This window comes from Battus philenor, unplaced genomic scaffold, assembly GCF_028537555.1.
Source record: "Battus philenor isolate CCGP_79_NKW_IND1 unplaced genomic scaffold, ilBatPhil1.0.hap1 SCAF_24, whole genome shotgun sequence".
In the NCBI taxonomy this organism is placed as follows: domain Eukaryota; kingdom Metazoa; phylum Arthropoda; class Insecta; order Lepidoptera; family Papilionidae; genus Battus; species Battus philenor.
The window spans coordinates 11,279,854-11,302,464 of NW_027181687.1; the positions used below are offsets into that span (position 1 = coordinate 11,279,854).

General features: G+C 32.5%; 3 protein-coding genes across 3 annotated transcripts in view; 1 reads left to right on the forward strand and 2 right to left on the reverse strand.

Annotated features, from left to right (window-relative positions):
• Positions 1-442: 442 nt before the first annotated feature.
• Positions 443-5,616, reverse strand: ATPsyngamma (ATP synthase, gamma subunit). The gene is made up of 7 exons (XM_068767945.1): positions 5,532-5,616; positions 5,180-5,353; positions 4,213-4,291; positions 3,674-3,731; positions 3,164-3,321; positions 1,753-1,917; positions 443-995 (listed from the first exon to the last, which is right to left on the reverse strand). Exons 2-7 carry the CDS (start codon positions 5,341-5,343, stop codon positions 729-731), a joined length of 891 nt encoding a protein of 296 aa, XP_068624046.1. The 5' UTR covers positions 5,344-5,353; positions 5,532-5,616; the 3' UTR covers positions 443-728.
• A 3,522-nt stretch (positions 5,617-9,138) lies between these two features.
• On the reverse strand, positions 9,139-15,741 carry mRpL24 (mitochondrial ribosomal protein L24). The gene is made up of 6 exons (XM_068768056.1): positions 15,553-15,741; positions 15,305-15,480; positions 14,524-14,641; positions 12,658-12,798; positions 10,553-10,684; positions 9,139-9,297 (listed from the first exon to the last, which is right to left on the reverse strand). Exons 1-6 carry the CDS (start codon positions 15,646-15,648, stop codon positions 9,199-9,201), a joined length of 762 nt encoding a protein of 253 aa, XP_068624157.1. The 5' UTR covers positions 15,649-15,741; the 3' UTR covers positions 9,139-9,198.
• Positions 15,742-17,017: 1,276 nt separating this feature from the next.
• Positions 17,018-22,611, forward strand: part of Vha44 (V-type proton ATPase subunit Vha44) — a 40,392-nt gene continuing 34,798 nt past the window's right edge. Inside the window, exons 1-4 of the mRNA XM_068768170.1 lie at positions 17,018-17,153; positions 17,548-17,684; positions 20,305-20,406; positions 21,762-21,813. Of these exons, the coding sequence (XP_068624271.1) occupies positions 17,556-17,684; positions 20,305-20,406; positions 21,762-21,813 (283 nt within the window). The 5' untranslated portion in view covers positions 17,018-17,153; positions 17,548-17,555. The remainder of the gene's footprint in view (positions 17,154-17,547; positions 17,685-20,304; positions 20,407-21,761; positions 21,814-22,611) is intronic.

A 22,611-nucleotide genomic window follows, 5' to 3' on the forward strand; every position in this document is an offset into this window, starting at 1 on the left:
TGCCAATTTTACAATTTTATCCCGTTAAAAATCTTATTTTATTTGTCTTTCAATAAACTTATTGTCTTCTGCTTAGGTGTAACGATACTAGTATACTTGATGTTGACTTATATATCATACATAGGATACATAGATCCGCAATAAAATCCAAAAGCTCAATACTCGAATATTGAAAGATATTTTGAAAACCAAAATGCCCTTCAGTTTTTTTTTCAGGTTGATTTAAAATAGTGTACAAGCTATGAAACTTTTTGCTGACAAATATGCCATTTTTTCCCATGTTCAAATCTTGTACACCTATAATGTATATGAAATCTTCATGTTTTTTTGTATATAATAATAATCGTGATATTTTTAAAACCGAAATTTGTAACGTTGTCACTTGCGGGCCTCAGTTTACAGACTCCTGTCACAATGAAGGGTAGACAAATAAAACAATGCAATCTATACAACACTTTATTGCTAACCACCACTGTATCCTTAACATAGCGAAATTCACTGACTGCGCGGAACATCATCCAAATACACCGGCGGAAGGTGTAGAAGCCAGTATGCGTTTTGCGTGTATTTCCACCAGCGCACTCGGACACTGTCCCGGGAATGTAAGCATCTGTATCGATCTATTGAAAACTGGCAGTTTAATAAATTACTTTTAAACATGATTTAAAAAAAAAGCTGATAATGGTGAGCGCAAGATGGCGTTTCCCGCGCAAAACATTTTGATATTATTAATCCAAGGCTGCAGCACCAGAGATAATTTCAATAAGTTCTCTGGTGATGACGGCTTGGCGGGTTCGGTTGAAGGTGAGGGTGAGTTTGTCAATCATTTCTCCGGCGTTCTTGGAGGCGTTGTCCATGGCCGTCATGCGGGAGGACTGCTCGGAGCATGCTCCCTCCTTGAGAGCATAGAACACCATGGAAGCGAGGGAGAACTCCATGTAAGACTGCAGAACTTCACTGTCGAGGGAATCGTAGACAGTCAGTTTTGGAGCGGACTGGAAGAACAAGATTAATTTTATTTATTATTCATTTTAACATAGGGGTACATATATATGTGTATGGTTATAATAAAACAGTTTGTGGTCAGCAATGCTTCCATCTATTATATACGATCTCGTTTCCGCTGAGAAAAGGATGGATATCAAATGGCGTTAAATTTCGATATAGAACAAGGTATATTTGCAGAATGTTTAAAAAGTTGTAACAGATGTTCATAAATTTTGAGTCAACACACTGTCCCATTGTGAAAAACTATTTTCGGTTAAAGAGATTCCAGTAAGAGCACAGGAGTTAAAGATCAGGATTCAATATCATACTTCTGGCTGGTAGCCCAATGGTACAGGACTGAAAATTGCAATTGTGGGTCTTGGGTTAGATTCCCAGGGTATAACCTTGTATAGTTCACACTTTGTATATTATACAGGATTGCCACTGTTCACAAAGGAGTTGCCAGAGAATGGGCAGCAGCGACCTCTGTGTACCATAATACACCAAGCGTGGCAATTATGGTATATCCCCCCATAGTTATATTTGGAGAGGCTTATTCCCTGCAGTGGGCTTATATAACTGAAACGACTTCTAGCAGGTGACCTAAATATCTGTCATGTATTTTAAAAATTTTAATTGTAATTTTTAAGACTTGGTTGGACCAAAACTGCCCACAGTAAATTAACGCTATTATGGCTTAAGTTGAACTATAGACGATTCAGATTTTTTAATACAAAAATTGTTTAATATTAATAGAATATTTACCTCCACAGCCTTCCTGCTGAAGAGAGGCAGGTCGGCCTGTGCGTAGGAGACCACAGACTTGAACTTGTTGTAGATGATCTTGCCGGAGCCGAAGTCATAGCCGGAGGTGAGGATGGCGTTGGCCAGCTGAGCTGCATCCAGGAACGTGGGGGGAAGACGTCCGATCTGATAACCAAATGACTCATCACTCTTCTATAATAACATTGAATTTTGTTCCTAATAACATAAAGTTCCAATAATGCAATATCTATTCTAACAAAAGATGAAAAAATAATGAGGAGATATAACGAGGTATGAATGGAATGTAAATTAATGGTAAGAGAATGGAAGAGAAGGGTAGTAGAAATTGTGAAGACCGGAGGAGAGTAATAAGAAAACACTAACTGAAAAAAAAAATTTAAAATAAAAAAGTCTCTGTCCTTAATACGATAGGAGGTACGGGAGGCGTCAAAAAGGGACTTAAATAGAAAAAAATAAATAAAAGAGAGTGAAACAATTAGAGACAACCAAGTAACTTGTGTTGCTATTATAGCTGCCACTTGAACCTTTATATTTTAAAGCTTAATTGCTGGTCCAGACTGATGCCAAAATAATTGTCTTGTTGACAGACACGCTTCAAGCAACAACTGAAGTACAACATGTGACTGTGGCAAATTTCCATCATATAATTGTCACATGTGTATATAAATAGACATGGAAACCTTACAGATAAAGGAATTCCATATGGAACAATAATGCGGTACACTTCAAAAAACCTCTTTCAATCTTTTATTTCAATAAGCATAGATAACCTCCCTCTACTCCTAAACTATTAGAGCCTTGGATTGTTATAGAGCTTTGGTATTACATGATATTGACAATTCTTTTTATACTCTCCAAACAAGATATATGAACCTACCAATGCCCATATATACCATTAGGTTTTCAGGTCAAAGCAACATATCATACACCCACCCATTGCAACAACATACTTGTTTTAAACAGATCAAACAGAAATGGACCAAAAGAATGAATTTGAATGAACAAGAGAATGTATTTGAATGAAAAAAATAATAGATTTGAGTGTGTCAAAGAATGAAACGGATTTGAATGGTTCAAAGAATCAACTTCAAAAGGTCAAAGAATGGATTTGAATGGATCAAAAAAGAAAGAACTTAAATAAAACTAAGAAAAACAGACTGGGAAACTGGATCAAAGAACTGAATTTGATAGATAAAAAATAGTGGAATTGAAATTAACAAGTAGACACAGACAGTAGACTTGTGCGAACAAAAGGAGATGTCTCCTGAGAAAACATTAAAGCTTTCAAAGTTGTTGATTCATTCTCAAAGTAAAACTAATATAGATCAAACAATACTTCCTTTTTCTCTTCTTTTTAACCTGTATTGATTTAAAAATTTGACTCGCTTACCTCATTAGCTACACTAATGATGTGCTTCCCATACAGCCGCTGCAGGATACCACGAGACTTATCACCTACACAGATCACCTTGATGTTCTCCGCTCCAGGCTCATTCAGGCGAGTACGGATCACCTTGGACACACCGGTGTGTACAGCTCCGCAAAGACCTTTAAATTAAGATTATAAACAAATATAAATACACATTGATTTTAGCTGTAAACTAATTAAACACTGGTTCATGGGATATCACTGGATGTGGGCAGGCTCATCATTGTGGTAATCTTTGAGTCATGGACTATTCCTAGCAATGGAGATCTTTCGGAAAACATTATGATGCTAAGGATATTCAGAGGCAGAATTTGGAAAGTCAAATTAAAAAAAAAACTATTAAACATTAAAAAGAATTTCACCGATTTACAGAAACCTGTTTTTGTCACATTAATAGAATTATTCACAAAAAAGGTGTTTTCCATAAGTAATTGAATTGTAATTAGGTAAATATTAATTCAATTTAATTACCTCTATCAGAAGTAATAGCAACATACAGTTGCTTTGGCTCATCTTCTGGTGGTGCAACCTGGAAAGAAGAAAAAAAAGTTATTTATAAAATTGTTACCAGTGGTTCAGTAGTAAAAGACTAAGGAAAACAATTGTAAGTGACAAATTCAGATCCTCGAGAAACATCTAAACATCAGAGACAGCAGACATGAACACAACACTAATTGGGTTATGCTGGAATGTGTTGCTGATTAGGCATTGTCTGTGTAAACATTACTTTTAGTGCCACACCCACAGCTGGACATAAGCCACTCCCAAAGATTTCCAATAAGACCACTTGCATGCAGCTTGCATTCAGAACATTTTACATCTATCCATCTTTTTGGTGAGACCGATGCACCCCTATATACTCACTGACATTTCCTCCCCAAAGCCATCTGATCTTAGCGTTATGTGGCCTGCCCACTAAAACTTCAGCATGCCAATCCGTAAACTTCATGCAGTCAGACTAAAATCCAGTATTTGTGTGCAAAGAAATATATAATTATAATTAACTTTACCTCAGCCCTTTCATAGAATTGCACAGCGCCTTCTCCATATGGACGAGCTGCTTTCAAATCACGTTCAGCACGGGTGTACCTAAAATAAAGAAATATACACTAACATAAATGCTTAAAAACAGTAATCCAAGTGCGCCCAGTTCCTAAAACAGGTAGTGATTCCTCAAGAATATTACCGCACAACACACAAATTTACTTTTTTATAGGTGCCACCACCTACATTACAATCATGCCTGGTAAATTCTAACGCTGCAATTTCCTGAGACCAAGACACATACTTAAGTTTTTAAATGGTTCAGTGAACATGCAAAAAATCATTACTGGAGAAACATCTCTCCGGTAATGATTTTTTCCAATTGCATGATCATGTTTGTATGAAAACATTTGCTCTATTTTAGTGAGTATTGTTATTAATATGAGTGTGCAGCTTGGGATAGCAGAAAAAACACATTTGTAATGTAAGGAAGGTTATAGATAGTATATTAACTAGGTAGAACTAGGTGTGAATTATACATGAGATTATCCCATAAATCAAACCCGATCACAAGTCTGCCACTGTTGCTCATAGCTTATTTGCCATCAATTAATGTATGTTACACCCTATCCAAAAACATTTTATAGCAGAAATAAAATATAAAGTAATGATTACATATTAGGAAAAATCGTTTTCAAATTTCGAATTTCTACATATTAAAATAAATTGTTGTTTATTATCTGTATTCACTTTGTACTGCCAGAACTTATTGGCTTTTCATATTCCAATAAAAAAAAATAACATATTTTAGAGATCATTTTGTACAGGATGATTAGAGATGGGCGAAAAGAGCATTTTGCTGATAAGTGAGCCATATATTCGCATCTTTAAGGTTTAACACTAATTATCAATCACCATGTATACTTTATATGTATGTATATTTGTAACCAATTACTTTTAAGAAATTTCGTTGCTAATATTAGTTATACTCACTTGGCAGCTGATACCATTTTCATAGACTGGGTAATCTTCTGGATATTCTTAACCGACTTCAAACGAATAGAAATGGCTTTTAAAGTAGCCATGTTTCGGTTTTGCTGCTGGTTGACCACCAGGGTCACCTGGCTACAGACACCAGGGGCGAAGCGACCCAACATCTTTACGGTCCTGAAATATAACAACATTAATTAATTTCATATAATGTTAACAGGTTATGGCAAGTTATGTAAGACTATCATTGAAGGTTGCGAATTTAATATTCGCAAATGGTATTACGACTAGAGATGTCTGAACAAAATGAGATGGAATATAGAAACATATTAGAACATTATAATCAAATACATACTTTGTTGGCTCTTTTTGGTCGAATACAGTAACACCAGCCGACAAAAATGTCGCTGGATAAGACAAGAAGACGTAGTCTATCGTTATCTGGGTGGTCAGTATAAAAAATTCTAATATAATTATGTACTGGAAAGATAAATTACATACAAACGTTTATTAATTACTCATTGTAGAATTAATGATAATTTTATTAATGATGCAAAAATAATTAAAAAGATCTCTTGGAAAAGTTACTAACGAAGCAAGAAAAAATTAGGGCTCACTTGCACTTTTATTATGTACTGTGCCGGCTACGTACCGTCATATTTAAAAATACCCTTAGTGTGTGTGGCTTAATGGACCTTAAATAAAAATAAATATTATATTTATTAAATTTAAGTAATGATTATAACAAATTCCACAAAAAAAATGTAAAAATCCAGAAATCATAAAATTATTTTGTTTTCTTTATTAATTGTCTGTTTCTGTTTTAATTTCCTAATTTTTATCCTACAATGATATCTAATATAAGTGAAAAGTTTCGTTTTTCATTTTTTTTACATTACCAAAAATATGTGATACTTTTATCTTTCGTCTTTATTTGGTAATAGCTACTGATTTCATGATGCTTCTGAATCAAAAACCCAAGTGAACTGTTTATAAGCTAGGCAGCATCCATTCTAGCCTTCCTCTAAGCACTGAGGTACGACGGCTCAGATTATTTCTTCCAGTGAAAGGAGGAGCTGTTGTGCACAATTCTAAGGACTTGGACTTGTCTTATAAAGGAAATGTACGAGGGCGTATATTCGTTAAAGAAAGTGGTGCAATCCATAAGTAAAGTCTTTACTTTGGGGAGAATATCTCAAAACAGAGAAATACGTTTTAACTAATTCACACTTTTGTTAATAAACAAATTCTCATTAGCAAAGACTACGGGTACAGAAACAGATTTAAAGACTCTACCATCCATGAGGCGTAGGGGCTAAAGAGCGAGGTGGTCATCGTTGTCCGTCGAACAACAGACACCCCTGGGCTGTATAACAGTATACATTATGCGGTAGTAGCGATATCACATCACACAAACGTGACGAATACGTACTAGCTGAGAGGCCCAATAAAACGTAACTTTAAATACTGGACATTCTTAGAGCGTTGTCAAAATAGACTTAGAAACTGACTGTCATACGTAAAAACGTGCGCAAAAAAAATAGAAAAATTTCGGAAATATTAACCGTAAACGTAAAAACAAAGGCAATGACGCTAATATCTGTGAAATATAGATGCTATCATTAAAAAAAACATCTATTCATTTATTTTCGTGTTAATAATTGTTAATTAGTTAAGTTAGTACTAAAATTAGATAAAATTTTTGATTAAACGATTAAACTTTGTTTTTTTGATATAGTAACATTGTTAAGCTGTTAATGTCAAATTTATGTTTTGACGTATTTCAATTTAGTTGTCATTACTTTTGTGATTCATTGTTTTTGCAAATTAAGTTTTAAATTAAAAATGCCTGCACCTGATCCGAACACACAAATAAAAGCTGATGAAACAGATGAACGTCCACCAAGGGAAACAAGCCAAACGGATCATATCAATAAAAAATTACTAACTTCACTTTTTAAACGAATGGAGGAAGGCGGTGATTCAATGTTAGCGAAAATGTTGGAGCCCGATAATGAGACTGAAGAAGATGATGAATGGAAATAATATATCCTTATTTCTTGATGTATTATTAAGCTTTTGTGTATAGGTAATAAATGTGTATTGACATTAAATGTTTTTTTGTTAATTCGAATTTATCTGTGATTTTACGTCCTAGTATGTAAGCATAATATGTCTATTAAAATGTTATTGAACGTTATATATTGCTCATTATCAGATATACACACGTAAACAATATATTTTTCTGTCTATTTTGTGATTGGGCCCCTAAGTCACCATTATATTGATAAACAACACACTTTTATACATTATTTAAAACACACCCAACCTATTCAAACAAATTAGGAAACATGGTAATCAATTACATCTTAAATGAAAAAGTTTATATTATGTTATAAACATTATCAATCATTTTAGTGATGTATTTATTTAAATTATAAATAATTAGCTATAATTTGAATAGCTCAAGTTATAATTTTATTACTTTTATAACAAGTTATAAGTTTTAGCTTGCACAAAACATCTTTAAAACAATTCTTTATATATAAATTTCCTATAGCTTTATTATAGGTGAATGACACTAAATGTATATAGTTGGCTTTTAGGAAGAGAAGAAAAATTAAGATAAAGAGCTTTCGCCAAAATAAATAGAAGATAATTTGTTGATAATTAAATTCTACTGTAATTAACATTTCCAAATAGGTTCTAATTACGCAAGAGGCTATTTATGGTCCAATTGACTCACACTAAAATGGTTCAGTTCACGCTGTGTGTAAGAGTGATAAATATATAGACATTTTAATTGTACTCTGACAGCATTTATAATCCATACAAATAAATAAAATTGGAATGTCTGTTTGCAATATTAAACGCTTTTTATTAGATGCATATGATTATAAATACAGTACATATTCCTAAATTATAATTTTTTAATCTTTTTTCTTTTCCAACTAATCTCTGAAATAGCTGTACCAATTTTGACAAAACTTCTTAAAATTTCCTTTAAAATCACTTAAGTTACTTGAAGATGCATTTATTTAGAGTTCGCTTTATTTCAGTTACCATGTCGTTGACCAGTTTTTCAAGCAACTGTTGTCTTATTAGACATTTGTATATATAGGTAGATATATATGTCAAACATACAATTTTTTTATTGATAACTTCATCAACTATGTTTCAATTTGATTCGAATTTTCATACAATTAAACAGGTAAACTTAGTTTAATAGAAGTTATAAAATCGAAACAAGTACAAATAGGAAAGCATAGATGGCAAAAAAAAATATTTTTGATTTTTTATATAAGCTTTTGTTTTGATGAGTATCTTTTGATTATGATGGTAAACAAAACTCCTTGCAGGGATGTCAATTAACACGTTGAGCGCCACATAAGTAATTGGTGGCTGGCACTAGACTTTCCTGACTAGTGTCTATTGCTAGTGCTTATCTACTAGACTGGCTTATAGCATATAACATGAAAACTATATAATTTACACTATATAAAAAAAATATTTAAAATGGTTCCCATTCAAAAGTATCACAAAATGTTACAACACACTCTGTCTTTGTTCTTGCTATCACCTACCATCATCTTTCATTTTTGTTATAACATAGTTTCTGTACTTTTGAACTGAACAGACTTACAGATTTTCTTTGGATATTGTGTTGATTTTTGTATCTTGCAATTCTGAAAGATGGACTGCTAATTTTTTTCCGAAAAACGTTAACGCTAATTTTCTTCTATGTAATATTTTTTATATAGAGTGTAACTATTTACAACCGTAGCATTTAATAACAATTCGAATGCTAGTTTTTCTATTCTACTTTATGGACTGGATTGTTGTAGGCATTGACTTAGCACGCAAGGCCTGACGGGACACTTTAAAAATCAGCGTAGCGCTCAACATGTTAATCTATAAATAAAACATATCAAATATTTACAACTATTTTAATTATATTAACTAAATAATTTTTATAATGTGAAAAAACAAAACTAAAAAATGTTTTTCATCATTTTCTTCATTTAGTACCAAAATGATTTAGCTGGCACTCTGTCTTCCTTGATGCCCATGGACTCCATGATGTCCATTTCGAAGGTAGCGAGCTTCGGTTGAAATGTGATCTGCGAAATTAATCTTATATATGTCAATATTATCGTACATGTATATACTAAAAAATGTATAGATTTATCATTGATGCGGGTCTTAGAGGCACATTACAATGTTGTACAGTACATGCGATAAATATTGCACATCAACCATTGGAAAGAGACAAATAATTTCGACTTCATAGAGCACTATCTCTGTCGCACGAAATACTAACAGTTCAGTATCTATTAGGAGCTGTTAAAACAAGTATCATTTGTTTATTTTGATAATTATTTTTATTCTTTGTATAAAATGCACCAATTTTTCTATAGGGCACTGTACAAATTTTATACGAAGAAAGTTTATGAATTTATTAAGAAGTTTTAATTGAATAGATATTAAGATGGCATTCTTGAGAAAATCATTTTTTTGTTAATAAATTACGGGGGCGCGTTACGGCGATTCTGTTCGGAAAATAATATATATCTTGATATACTTTATATATTTCAAATTTACTATTTTCGGAGATCTGTAGAATTTTTTCTATAGAGAAATGTTTTCAAGCCAACCCCTATGTTATATATATATATGTACATATATTCAAATACTAAACCCCTACTTTAAGTAAATATTTATATATAAAGTATTAGAGATCTGAACAGATGGATGCAAAGGCCTTAAGGGTTCTGGAGGGGAGACCATGGACTCCAACAGGAGGACAACTTTAAGGCCATCAGAAGATTCTTGATGCAGACCCCTTGATACTGGTCCTATTTGAAATCTATGAGAGATACCTATGTTCAGCAGTGATCATACTATGACTGAAAAGGTGTTGACGATGACATGTAAATTATTTATGTAAATACCTAAAACAAATTGCAAAATGTATTTACTATGTATCTAGCTCACGGGCCCTTCAGCTCCGTGAACTCAATACCGATGAAGTTGTAAAAGCCTTAGTGCTATCAGCATTAACATCTTCATAAACAATAGACAATAGAAATCTATTGTGCTATGTACAAAAATTGAGAATGGCTCAAAAAACTACTAATCTTTTTTTGTATATTTTTAAGGTACAAGAAAGGTTGTTATGAAGCGAAAAAATTGTAAAAGTAAGCAATAGTTACTAAAAAGTTTTTATTATCTTATAAAAACCACAAAGTATAATAAAAAATTGTATATGAAAAGTATAATCATAGCCATAGCAAAATATAGAACTTGTTACACTAACAATATTTAAATTTAACATTAGTTACTTTAAAGGAAGTAAATTAAAAACACCTAAATTACCTTTACAACATCTGCTGCCGTTGTATCTTTCTCTGTATTCTCAATGTACAGCGCCTTGCTTTTGTAATCATATGTTTCCTCCGCTGCCTTCGGTACGGGGATTATTCGTCCGCTTGACAGTGACACCCTGACCTGTGAAATAATTTTTGAAACATGAAACAGATTTAAAATTTAGTTGGGCAGTGTTGAGATGGATACGGTCTTGGCCCAGCTCTTCACGGGTCACGGGGGGTTCTCTGAGTACCTTCACAGGTTCAAGCTCAAGGAGGACCCCTCGTGCTTCTGTGAACCGGGCGTGGGCCAGACCGTGGTCCACCTTGTGGCCCACTGTCCGGCGTTCGGAAGACTGCGCGCAGATTCCGAATGCCGGATGGGCAAAAAGATAGAAGAGAGGAATATCTCGGCCATCATGCAAGACGAAGGGGAGAGAGTATGCTTCCTCAGCTACTGCAGGAGGGTGGTAATGAATGCAGTAGGTAAAAATAAATAATGTTGCAAAATAGAATGGTAGGGAAATCTAGAATGTAGTGGTTGAGGATGAATGTATGGTTAATGGAATGAAATGAAATGGGAAAATTGTAGAATGAAAGAAATAGTACGACAGATAAGATGATATGAAAGAGAAGAATGATAATAATAAAAAAAAAATGAATAAATTACTAGAATAAAAAAGTCCCTGTCCCACACGAGATAGGGGAACAAGGTGTAAAAAAAAAATTTAGCTGGAATTAATTATTGGTAAATATTTAATGGAATCAGGTGTTACCTTGCGGAAGTCCATCCTAAGTAAGAAAAGGACCAATATTTAGCCACTTCCGCACATGCAGTGGTAGTGTACCACCGATCAGTTACTCTGTGTTTGGCACTAATTGGTGTAACAACTCCTGAAGATGCCCCGTGGAGGGGTGAAACACGTGTTGAGTGATTTGGCGGTGGCAGTTGTGTGATTCGCATTGTTTGCCGCATACGCATTTATCAGCGGGCTGGCGGGCGGTGCACTTTGTTGCAAGACTACCACTGCATGTGCGGAAGTGGCTAAATATTGGTACTCTCCGTTCCTATACACTTTGTACTACCATAAATTATTGGCCTGTCGCATTCCAGTACAAAATTTAACATACCACATATCAAAGAGATCACTTTGCACTGAATGTTTAAAAATAGGTGCAAAAGGGTTAAAAGTTTTTGCTGACAAATGTCCTGTACATTTACCTCATGATAGCTTTAACATCTATAACTAATGTATCCTCGCTTGTACTGCTACCCAAGCGGCATTTGTATATTCCACTGGTGCTAGGGGGCATAGTGCAGAAGTTTTAGGACTCCCACCGGAGCTTTTGTCTCAAGCCGTTATATACTACAATTTCACCGGCTTGCTAGATCACTCTGGTAGGCATTCCATCGAGAGACCAGGTTCAAGGAACGCCACAAAGATGCCAAGGCTTTGACTGACACTCATCAATAATTACCTCTTTTTACCTCTTTTTTAATTCTCTTTTCTACTTAAAGGCGCCGAGAGGATCAAACCTCGACTTTACGAGTTGCTATTGCCTTGGTAACTTTACTAACACTTCAGAAAACATAAGTGCTAAAATGGCATAAATGGCTGTTAGTATTTTAAAAAATGGTAAAAAAGCACATTCTTCGTCTCTAAAATAGGACATTTGTTATTTATTTAATACCTTTTCAAGGGATATACATTTATAGATATGTATACATCCATACACATATATATATATATGTAAGTTTGTGTGTATACTAATGTATGAATTTGTATACATGTGAACCCTACACTGCCCTCTCCTTCATCTCTCTCATCTCCATCCAAAGGTTGTCTGGTAGAGATTGCCTCAAGCGATAAGACTACCTCTTGTACCCCTATATGAATTGCTTCTTTTTTTCGAGTGTCTATCTTCTATCTATAGCTGGGAGAAGAAGTTGCAGAAGAAACTTCAGCAATGCTTGTATTAATATGATAAGATAAATAATTGGGATGTACATCTCTGGTGAAAATCTACAGGCAATTATCCAATCCCATTGGAAAAGTCTTTGTATACTTTAAGGATGAGAAAGCTAAGGTTATATAGACTCATTTTGACACTCACCTTATCTCCTTCTTCAGTATATCTCCATTCAACCTCAGTTGGTTTCAACGTCTCAGGGTCCACAAGCTTCACACCTGTCGTAACCAAAAGCGGTGCCTCTGATTGTATTGTAACTCCTGGGAAATTTTTTTCTTTGCCAACCTGAAAAGAAATTCATTTATTATATTGGTTTTGCACATTTATATACACAAGTAAATAAAATCGGAATGTCTGTTAGTAATAGTATAATAACTGCTTTTTAATACATACATAATGTAATTTTGGTATATGTAAATTGTACATATACCAAAATTACAGTTTTTTTTTAATTTTTCTCTGTCTGTTTGTTTTGGCTAATCTCTGAAATACCTGGACTGATTTTTACGGGACTTACACTATCAGATAGCTCATGTACTAAGGAGTAACTTTGGCTACTTTTATTTTTAAAAAAAATTTCAAATTTAAAACAGAATCTGAATTATTTTTTTGTTAAATTCCATGCGAGGTCGCAGGCACAGATTGTTATTAATATAATTTCAGCTAATATCACATATATTCAATACAATCCATTTTTTAATACAAGTTAATTTGCTCAGCACTTAATATTTTAGTAGATGTCAGATTAAAACAGTGGTTCCTAAAATGGTTCCCACCCCCCCGAGGGGGCAGTTTTATTATTATAGCATAATTAATATAGCAAATACAATGCCAACATGGCAAATGATGACTATCTATCATTATGAAATAAATATTAATGACCTTCTAATGTAAAACTAATGACAAATTGATAGCATTTTTGTAAGATCGCTCCATATTACTAGACACTACATCCACAAAATTTAAGAGTTAAGTTATTCTTGCACATCCAAATTCTAATTGGAAACAATTTTAATTTGTGAATAAAACACACATTTACCAACACTTTTTCCAGTGCTTAAAACAGAATAGTTTTTTACCAATATAGCCCCTTCACGCTCAATCATGTCAAAATTGTGTCCTAGCATTATACTTTTGATTTTACTAAATAGCCAGAAGTAGCATGGAGCCAAATTAGGCAAATGCAACGCTGAGATTTTAAAACTTTTATCCGAAATTTAAGCGATTTTGGTACTAATCAAAACTTGATGCCTTTGACAAAATTGTAACTTTTGGACAAAAACACATGTAACTCAGAGATAATTAACAGTTTGAATGCCGACCAATGAGAGGCTCCGCAGGTTGACAGCTGTTCAAGTTTTTTTTTGTGTTTTAGACAAAATATGCAAAAATAAATAATTTAATTTATTTTCATTAAAAAAATTTTTTTTTAAATAATTTAGAACAAAATTTTCAATTTGGGTGCCTATCTCGCCTTGGGGTGCAATAAAGTTATCTAGAAATTTTAATTGTTTATTATAAAATAAACATTCAAAATCAACAATAGCGAACAAGAACATAGAACTTGCAAGGCTGAGGGTCCACCTCAAGGCAAGACAGGCATCCCTCGCTTTCCCTTCCTTCCTACCTTAAGGTGAGAACAACATTCAAACTGTTAAACCTGTGACAAGCAGACACTTAGCAAATGTTATAGATGGTTGTACCAACCAAGGAAATAAAAATTACTAGCCTTCCTAATGCCTGGGAGTTTTTAATAACAATTTCACCATTTACTGCTGTGTAAAAAAAGTATTTTGATTACAGCAGTAAATGCTATACATTTTATAATCACCTATGTTGTTACTGATAGGCACAAGTATTTAAATTCTATTGTTGTGGTAACTAATTTTTAAAAAAAATAACTTTGTATATGACACATATCAGCTGTGTGTTTGCCCTAACAAAATAAACAAAGAGGTTTAACATACTTTTGTTCATAGATAATTTTAAATTGTAATTAAACATACATACAGTTCTTAAATGTGTGTTTAGTCCCTCCACAAACACCCAATTGCGCTCCTGTATTACTTGATTAACCAGCCCTTGTTTGCCTTTGTCTCTGCCTACCATTATTTCTACACGATCACCCCTGGAAAGTACAAGAAAAACTGTATTATTGGCTACATCTCATACATGCACTTATTTAGGCAAAGTAATAATACACAAGAACACTAACACACTATATATAATACATGTAGATGGCTTTTATTCTCAGGAAGATAATGAAAAAAGTCATATAATGAATACAATTAATAGCTATCCAAAGCCTCCACTAAATCTTTTAAGCAATTTCGCCTGATAACATCTACAATATTAACTTATGGAGAAGTGTTTAAAATTTTTGGGACCCAATTTCAGGTAACCATAGAAAGAAAATTGAACATCAGGCCCTGCTGGCTCTTGGGACTCTCAACACTGACGGCCGCGTGCACTTCCCCCTGTTAAGTTAGTGTGGTTGTGTAGCCACTGAGATGTCCTCGCTTCGCTAACTTACACTACACTTTAGTCACAAAATAATGTACAAGAATAAAGTCCCTTTTCATGCAAACTCCAAAGATGTAACAATCTGCCAAAGTAATTTTTTTAGCTAACGGATCTATTTCCATCGGCACAATTTCGATGAAAATGCACAAAGCCTGAAGTGGTTAGAAGCATAAAATAATACATATCACATAGTAGAAAGAAATAACTGTAGATGCATTCTGCTACCCCAGAGACCCTATACTATGAGAGTAGAAAAATTTAGACGTACTTAAAGAATTTCCATTCTCCGACGGGTTCCAAGAAAACCTTTTTCCTGAGAGTGTTAGGTTCATTCACACGCCTAAACTGAGCTGTCCAAGGTCTGTGTGTTGTAAAACGGTACTTCTTGCGTGCCACTTGCACCGCTGGGTACTGCGGATACCCTTTCGGATTTCTCCAATACACCTGTAATAACATAAATACAACAAGTAAGGTTATGTTCGAGCACATATTACTAATGCTTCATATGCCATATACCTGTTCATAACTCCTTTTTATATATGACTCTGGTAAATTAGAATATTTAATAGTTAAATCGCCAATTTTCTTTCCTAAGTAAGTAAATATTTTCATATTTACGGTTAAATTTTACGATTTATTTGTGCCAATGAAAAACTATTTTCAAACATTACAGAAATTGTCAAATTCTTTTTAATTGACGGAACGTAGAATGTTGCCATCTTGTTGAATTTTTATTCTAGTCTATCATAAGTTATTTGTCAACAATTTCAGTAAGAAATAAAAAAATTGTCAACTAGATCAAAATAATTTAAAAACATGATTAAATATATTATAAACAATAGATAAATGTGACGATTTCTTGAATATTAAATAAGTACACAGGCTTTATATTTGGTCTATAAATTATTTTTTTAATTAAAAGAGAAATATGTTACATAAACCGTACACTATAATAAAAGATTAAACATGACAAGCTTTAAATATTATTGCTTTTTAACGACATTGAGACTATTTGCATGTCATTAATATGAAAGATCGCCTCGTGTTAACACGGTAAATATAGTAACTAGACAATGTAGTCCCAATTGAAGGAACGACAACATATTTAAGGGTTGAAGGATATCGCAGGATGCGGTCCACACATTATCAGTTATAGTAGCCATCTTTGAGGGAAGACTTTGGACGTCTATCGGATGATATAATAATGATGATGAAATAATTAAATCAGTAACAGACACTGGAAGGATCATAGTGATATAACATCTATAACAAGATTAAAGTCTTTTTACTAAACCGCGTCTAATTATTAGATTGTAAATGATATATATGCACGAGAGACCAAATTGTCAAGCAGGCTTATATACCTATAAGTTCTATCTATATTTAAGTCAAAGTTTGCAAACCACATAATAATACAGCTCATCTTAGAAATGGTACTAAGCACGTATAATTATAATAGCGCAAACATTTTTGTAAAAAACGATTAAAATATTTGTCACTTTAACAATTAAATTTTCAGTCATATTTTATCGTATTATGTATCTCATTGCATCCATTTTAGTTTGTGCAATCTTCACGCATGTCTCATAAAATTTTGCCCCTTGTAATTTTTAAACACCTGTTTTATTAAAATATTATTTTAAAGCAAAATATCATTCTTGCAATATTACTCATTACTTGTAATATTTACACGAACATAGGAGCAAGCAATAAAGAGAAAGAGAGAAAAAGCAATACAGAATAATCAGCCACGGGTTGTTATTTCTTTTAAGGTAGTAAATCAACACCAGTTGTGTATCGGCAAATGTAAATTGATATTTAACCGCAAATGTAAACGGATCCTTAGATTTTGCATTATCTGGTAATGACTCTGTTTAGCGAATACAGTTTGGTATGTTTCCTGGGAGCCTATTATTGAGCTATCAAGAAAATGTCTTCACCATAGACAATTGACGTAAATCAGCTGTCCAATATCAGTTGTTATAGGTGGCAGCACATCATCACGTGAATTTTCATGGCGGTGTTGTAGGGCTAGTCCCGTAGAGTCTTGTGATTTCATCGAATTACCGCTGTTTCGACTGTTTAAGTGTTAAACAGCATAATATTTTAAGTTCCGGGTGAGTAATATTATGTGCTGTTACTAGGTATTCGTAAATTTAATCCTCGGGAGAGAATTGCGCGCGGTCGCAAATTGTCAAAATTGATCTGTCGATCGCACTACGGGGTGGTAAGGGGTGTATTTTTATTTGAGACAAGGCTGGCGCCGAAACGTCTGGAGGCCGGACGGGCGCCAATGCCCAGGACTCGATATTGATTTACTGCACCGCTTCATTTGAGATCAAATTCGCTAATAAACACCATATCACTCCTTGCTCTTGAGGATGAAGGATTTACAAAATCGATTATTAAGACAAAACGGAATGGTTTTGTATTATTAAAGATGTTGAATTTATTGAACGGTTAATATTAAACATTTACAAAGGTCAGTTTTAACGTTTAATGTTTTTTCAGCGGCGAAGATGAGCGAATATTGGCTAATTAGTGCTCCGGGCGACAAGACATGCCAACAGACGTGGGACACCCTCAACAATGCCACCAAGTCTGGCAACCTCAGCGTCAACTATAAATTCCCTATTCCCGACTTAAAGGTAAATCAATTTCTTTAATGATTTTTTACTTAGGGAATCCAATAGGATTATAATTTCTAATGTTTCATAAATAGTTTTTATTGCAAGATCGTTACTGTTAATGCTTGTAAAACGAAAGGCCGAGTAGTAAATTATCTTTTAACAATATCATTAATATGGTTATAATTTTTAAATACAGATTAATAATTTTTGATTAATGTTGCATCAAAATCATATGGCTATCATAGAGATATTATATTTTAAATATGGAATTTGAGAAATAGTATAGATTTTATTTCTACATATGTAATCAAAAATGGAGATGTATTTGACTGAGTATAGATTATGTTGAATAAAAATCAATGCTCACCAGTTTTGGTTTTTGGTTTTCCTTGGTTCTGATGCATGGTGTTCTTTATATTAGGAATTATTGGAGTTTTTTTGTCTCTTGAATATTTAAGATCAACCATTGTGGTGTTAAGTTATGTAGTAGATATATAATTATTTAAAGTTTTAGTTGTTTTTTTATTTTCCTCTTAAATATCTGACAAAAAAAGTACATATAAAATTTCCAAATTGCATACACATTTTTTTGGTGAAAATAGGCAATCAAAAATCACTAACAGGCAGTTATTTAATAAGTGAAAAAATGTGTGCAATGAGTGATAATAATCAGATAGATAATGTATCAATGGTTAGTTCTCTTTCTAGACTATTAGTATTAGGAGGACTGAAAAGTAATGTTGCTTTCTTAAGTTAAATTCGCACGACTTTTTAACAAGTTGTTTCTAATCAACAATATATTCACCTTCATTATCAACAACTTTTTGCCATCTAGTATACAAATTTTCAATGCTGGAGCAGTAAAAACCAGTCAGTTTTTCTGTAAAATATGAAGACAGATACAACATTACTTTCCAGTCGCCCTAATATATAGTACTTTATTGAAGAGTCCAATAATTTCTCAGTGACATATGAGATAAATGCGTACAGTAAAAGCTCTTTATTTGCGGGATAAATGTTGCAAATATGCCATAAATACAGAAACTATGATTACAGAATGGAAATATAATAGGATTATAGAGGATATGTTCCAAGGTGACAAAATTAAAAAAACAAATATATACAAAAGTTAATTGAAGTTTTTTAACATCTTAAGGTTGTTGGATGAACTGTTTGATGGTTAGAAGAAATTTGTAACTTTTTCTTGCTCGGCAGTTTTTAAAAGCTCCTTCAATTCAGACTGAGATGCAGCAGTGGCATTAGCAATTTGCCTCTTAAAAATAAGACTGATCTTGGATCAATGTTCAAAAAGAAATTGCAAAGCTTTTTTGCCATTTTGAAACATCCAAGTTTTATCAGATTAAATGTCACATTTACAGTGCTTCTTGAAGTTCTTCTCGGTGGGCTGTGAACTTTGCATTTCCTCCAAGTCGATTTCAGAGTTGTAATAAGATGTATTTTACCTTTTTTATTAGTTCATTTGACGGCTTTTAGAAACGATGTTGGTTCGGATACCAATTGGAATCCTTTTATGTATATACTTATAAGATCTGCGGACAAAGAACTTTTAGGTGCAAATTTTTGAATTGGGTTACATTTTTTTAATTTGTGACTAGTGAAAACGTGAATAAGGAGCTTTTTACTGTACATGATTACATAACCCTTGTTTATGATTTTTTTTAGTACAGAATTTTGTAGTTTTAAACTTGGCAATTTTGTATTTCGCAGTTTTGGATCCACTGTAAATTAATTATCATGAAGTGAATGGTTTATGTCATCACTTATATAAATGTACATCATATGATTTGACTTAAATGCTTATGGCATAACTTTGTTAAGTTTAAGTATAACTTTGTTATACAGCATGATTGGTTATAGGTCTACACCTAGTTTAAAGCAAAAACCACTTTTGTACCTATTCCAATCATCCTGTATAAAGTGATTGCTCTTACATATAATATATGTTATATTAATTTATTTTTTCTCTTAGTACTGCAATAATTTACTGACAAATTCTGCATGGACAGATAGTGAACAGTATTTTCAAAATGCATTTGCTTATATTATCATTGCAATATTTATTACTTCTGAAATGATCGATTTTAGGATAAGATGTACTATATTTTAATTGACAGTGATCTATAAATTCACCCATTTAAATATTTTACATGTATAGCAAATCATCCTGTATAAATGTATATTCAAAATATGATTTGACATGTAAATTATATATCTTAAGATTTGTTTTATTAACCTTTTCCTCATCTACAGCTTGGATATCTGTTTTCACTTTTGTTTAATTAATTTTTGTCACATATTTGTTGTGGTGATTAAAGCTTATGGACTACCATGGGAGCCTTGTTATGAGAGTATGGAGATTTTGAAATCTGGACATTGTCAGTGCATTGTTAAAATAGATCAAGAGACTTAGTAAACACTGTATCATGCAATAAAGGAAGAATAAAAATTTCTTACAAAAAGCGTAAATTTAAAACAAAGGCACATATGTTAATGTCTGCGGTATATAAATCATAATAAATAAAAAAGTTTTGTAATAGGCAATTTCTTGATTTTTCTAAATGAGAGGGGGAACAACCTGCCTTAGACATAAATTATAACATATGCATTTGTTTATCAGGTGGGAACTTTGGATCAATTGGTTGGGCTGTCTGATGACCTTGGAAAACTTGACACCTTTGTCGAGGGAGTCACAAGGAAAGTGGCTCAATATCTTGGAGAGGTGAGTAGATTTTCAAATTTCTTATGTTCGGTAAATAGTGTTTTAAATCATCTTTTAAAAAGTAGAAGATATGTCTGAACAATAGGGAAGTATGGATTATGGCAGAGATTCCCAACCTGTGGTACACAACATTGTGTTAATGTACATAAAGGAGTTTTACAGTAACTTCCTATAGACCACAATCCTCTGGAGTGGTGATGGTGAACCTTTTGAACTTTTGTCAGGCAAAAAACATAGTTTTTGTGGATTGTTTTACTTCACAAAAGAAATATATATGAATAAATAAAATTGGAATCTTTGTTTGTAATATTAAAATTACCGCTTTTTAAAATGTGCATATGTTTATATATATATGGTACATACACCGAAATCATATTTTATTTATTTTTATCTGTCTGTCTGTTAGTCCTGGCTAATCTCAGAAATGGCTTGATCTATTTTGACAAGACTGACTACTACTGACAGATAGCTGATGTAATTAGGAATAGATAGATAGAAAAAAAATAATAAACTAATTAATTTTGTTAAATTTCACACGGATGAAGAGATGGGATAGCTAGTTATGTAGTAAAGTGCATATTGTCTTATTGGTGCTTTAATAAATAATAAAAGTTATTTCATAAAGAGATAATTACACATATAATTTAAAAATATTCATGGAGTTGCTCTTTCATCATCATAATTTCAACCGCAGGATGTCCAATGCTGAACATAAGCCTTTCCCATAGATTTCCAATAAGACCGGTTAAATGTGGTCTTGCATCCAGCATCTACCGAAGACTTCAACTAAATTAAAAAATATATAACTAAATTCATTTATTTGAACAATTTTCTTATTTGATTTGAACAAGATACTGTAAAACTGTTTACACTGTAAATGAAGGTTTTTAAATTTCTTGTAATCTATTGTATTAATTTTAGGATTTAAAAAAATGATCAAAGTATCATAGATTGCCAACATTTGACATTATAATATCCTATTAGATGTTATAGATCCTTATATTTTGGTAGTATCATATATGTTATCTTCTTTAATACTTTTTGAGAAAAGTGTGATCCAAGTCTGATTAATATTTTTATTTGTTATCGTATTTATAATTATATATTGTACTGTATTTATTATTCTTATATAAGCTATAAATATGTACGCTTTGTGTATATGTACACTTTAAAGTCGCATTATTTATCCTTCTAGTGTTACCATATTATGGTTGTCTGAAAGAAATTGCTTTATTTGATAAAATCGCGTTGTATTTTTTTCTATACTGTTATGCAACTTTGTATGTATTTTTCAGTGTTTTTAATTATTAATTATAATAGTGATTTTAAGTGTGGATATTTTTGTAACCCATCAGGTCCTGGAAGACCAACGTGACAAGCTCCATGAGAACCTAATGGCCAATAACAGTAAGTTTTATTTATTTTATATCACTAGATTCATTTAATTCTTATGGCACTAAACATATGTTAAGGTCTATATGGACAGTTTAGTGCCATCTTAATGGTGTTTGATATTTAATATTGAATTTTATAAATTTAGGAATCATTAGAGATGATACTTCAAATGATTTAATTGTAAATTATTTTGCATGATGAGATGATATTGAGAAACAGAAACATTAAGCATGCGTGGGAATTCATTAGAAATGTACGAGGCTATGGTTAAATTTCGAACGTGGTGTTGCTAGCATGAATAACTAATTAAGAAATATAGAATGAAATCGTTTAGAGGATTAAATAAAATAAAGAGCACAATGTAGTGGGAAAAATTTTTTAGCATGCCTCGCTGACTTTCCGTGGTTCGTTTATTATTATTTTTTTATTATTAATTTCATACTTTTTCTTTTTTAATTTTTAATTTGTTTCATTAATTTTAGATGACCTTTTTTATGTTTTGCATGTAATCCTTTACTTTTTTTGGTCACACTTACTCACGCATTTTTCGGCTGGCATTAAAACAAATTTACATTACCATAATGTTTGCATAAGGGCATACACGCAGACATAATATACCACGTAATTATGCGCACACAAATGAAAACATTTCATTTAATTCTAAAATAATGCGATTAATAATTTTTTTTTCGTTTCATTTGACACATTACTGGAAACAGTTATATTAGATTAGATAACAAACTTTTTAAACCCGTTAAAAAATATTTGACAGAATTTATTTTTGATAATCTGTTAAAAATCACTGTCAGT

Coding starts and splice junctions, on each gene's coding strand:
- ATPsyngamma (XM_068767945.1), bottom strand. CDS start 5,343: ATGTTGGGTCGCTTCGCCCCTGGTGTCTGTAGCCAGGTGACCCTGGTG. Junction 4,292..5,179: donor AAAATGGTATCAGCTGCCAA/GTGAGTATAACT, acceptor TCTTTATTTTAG/GTACACCCGTGCTGAACGTG. Junction 3,322..3,673: donor TGCTATTACTTCTGATAGAG/GTAATTAAATTG, acceptor CTTAATTTAAAG/GTCTTTGCGGAGCTGTACAC.
- mRpL24 (XM_068768056.1), bottom strand. CDS start 15,648: ATGAAAATATTTACTTACTTAGGAAAGAAAATTGGCGATTTAACTATT. Junction 14,642..15,304: donor GGAGAATGGAAATTCTTTAA/GTACGTCTAAAT, acceptor TGTACTTTCCAG/GGGTGATCGTGTAGAAATAA. Junction 9,298..10,552: donor CGGCAGCAGATGTTGTAAAG/GTAATTTAGGTG, acceptor TTAATTTCGCAG/ATCACATTTCAACCGAAGCT.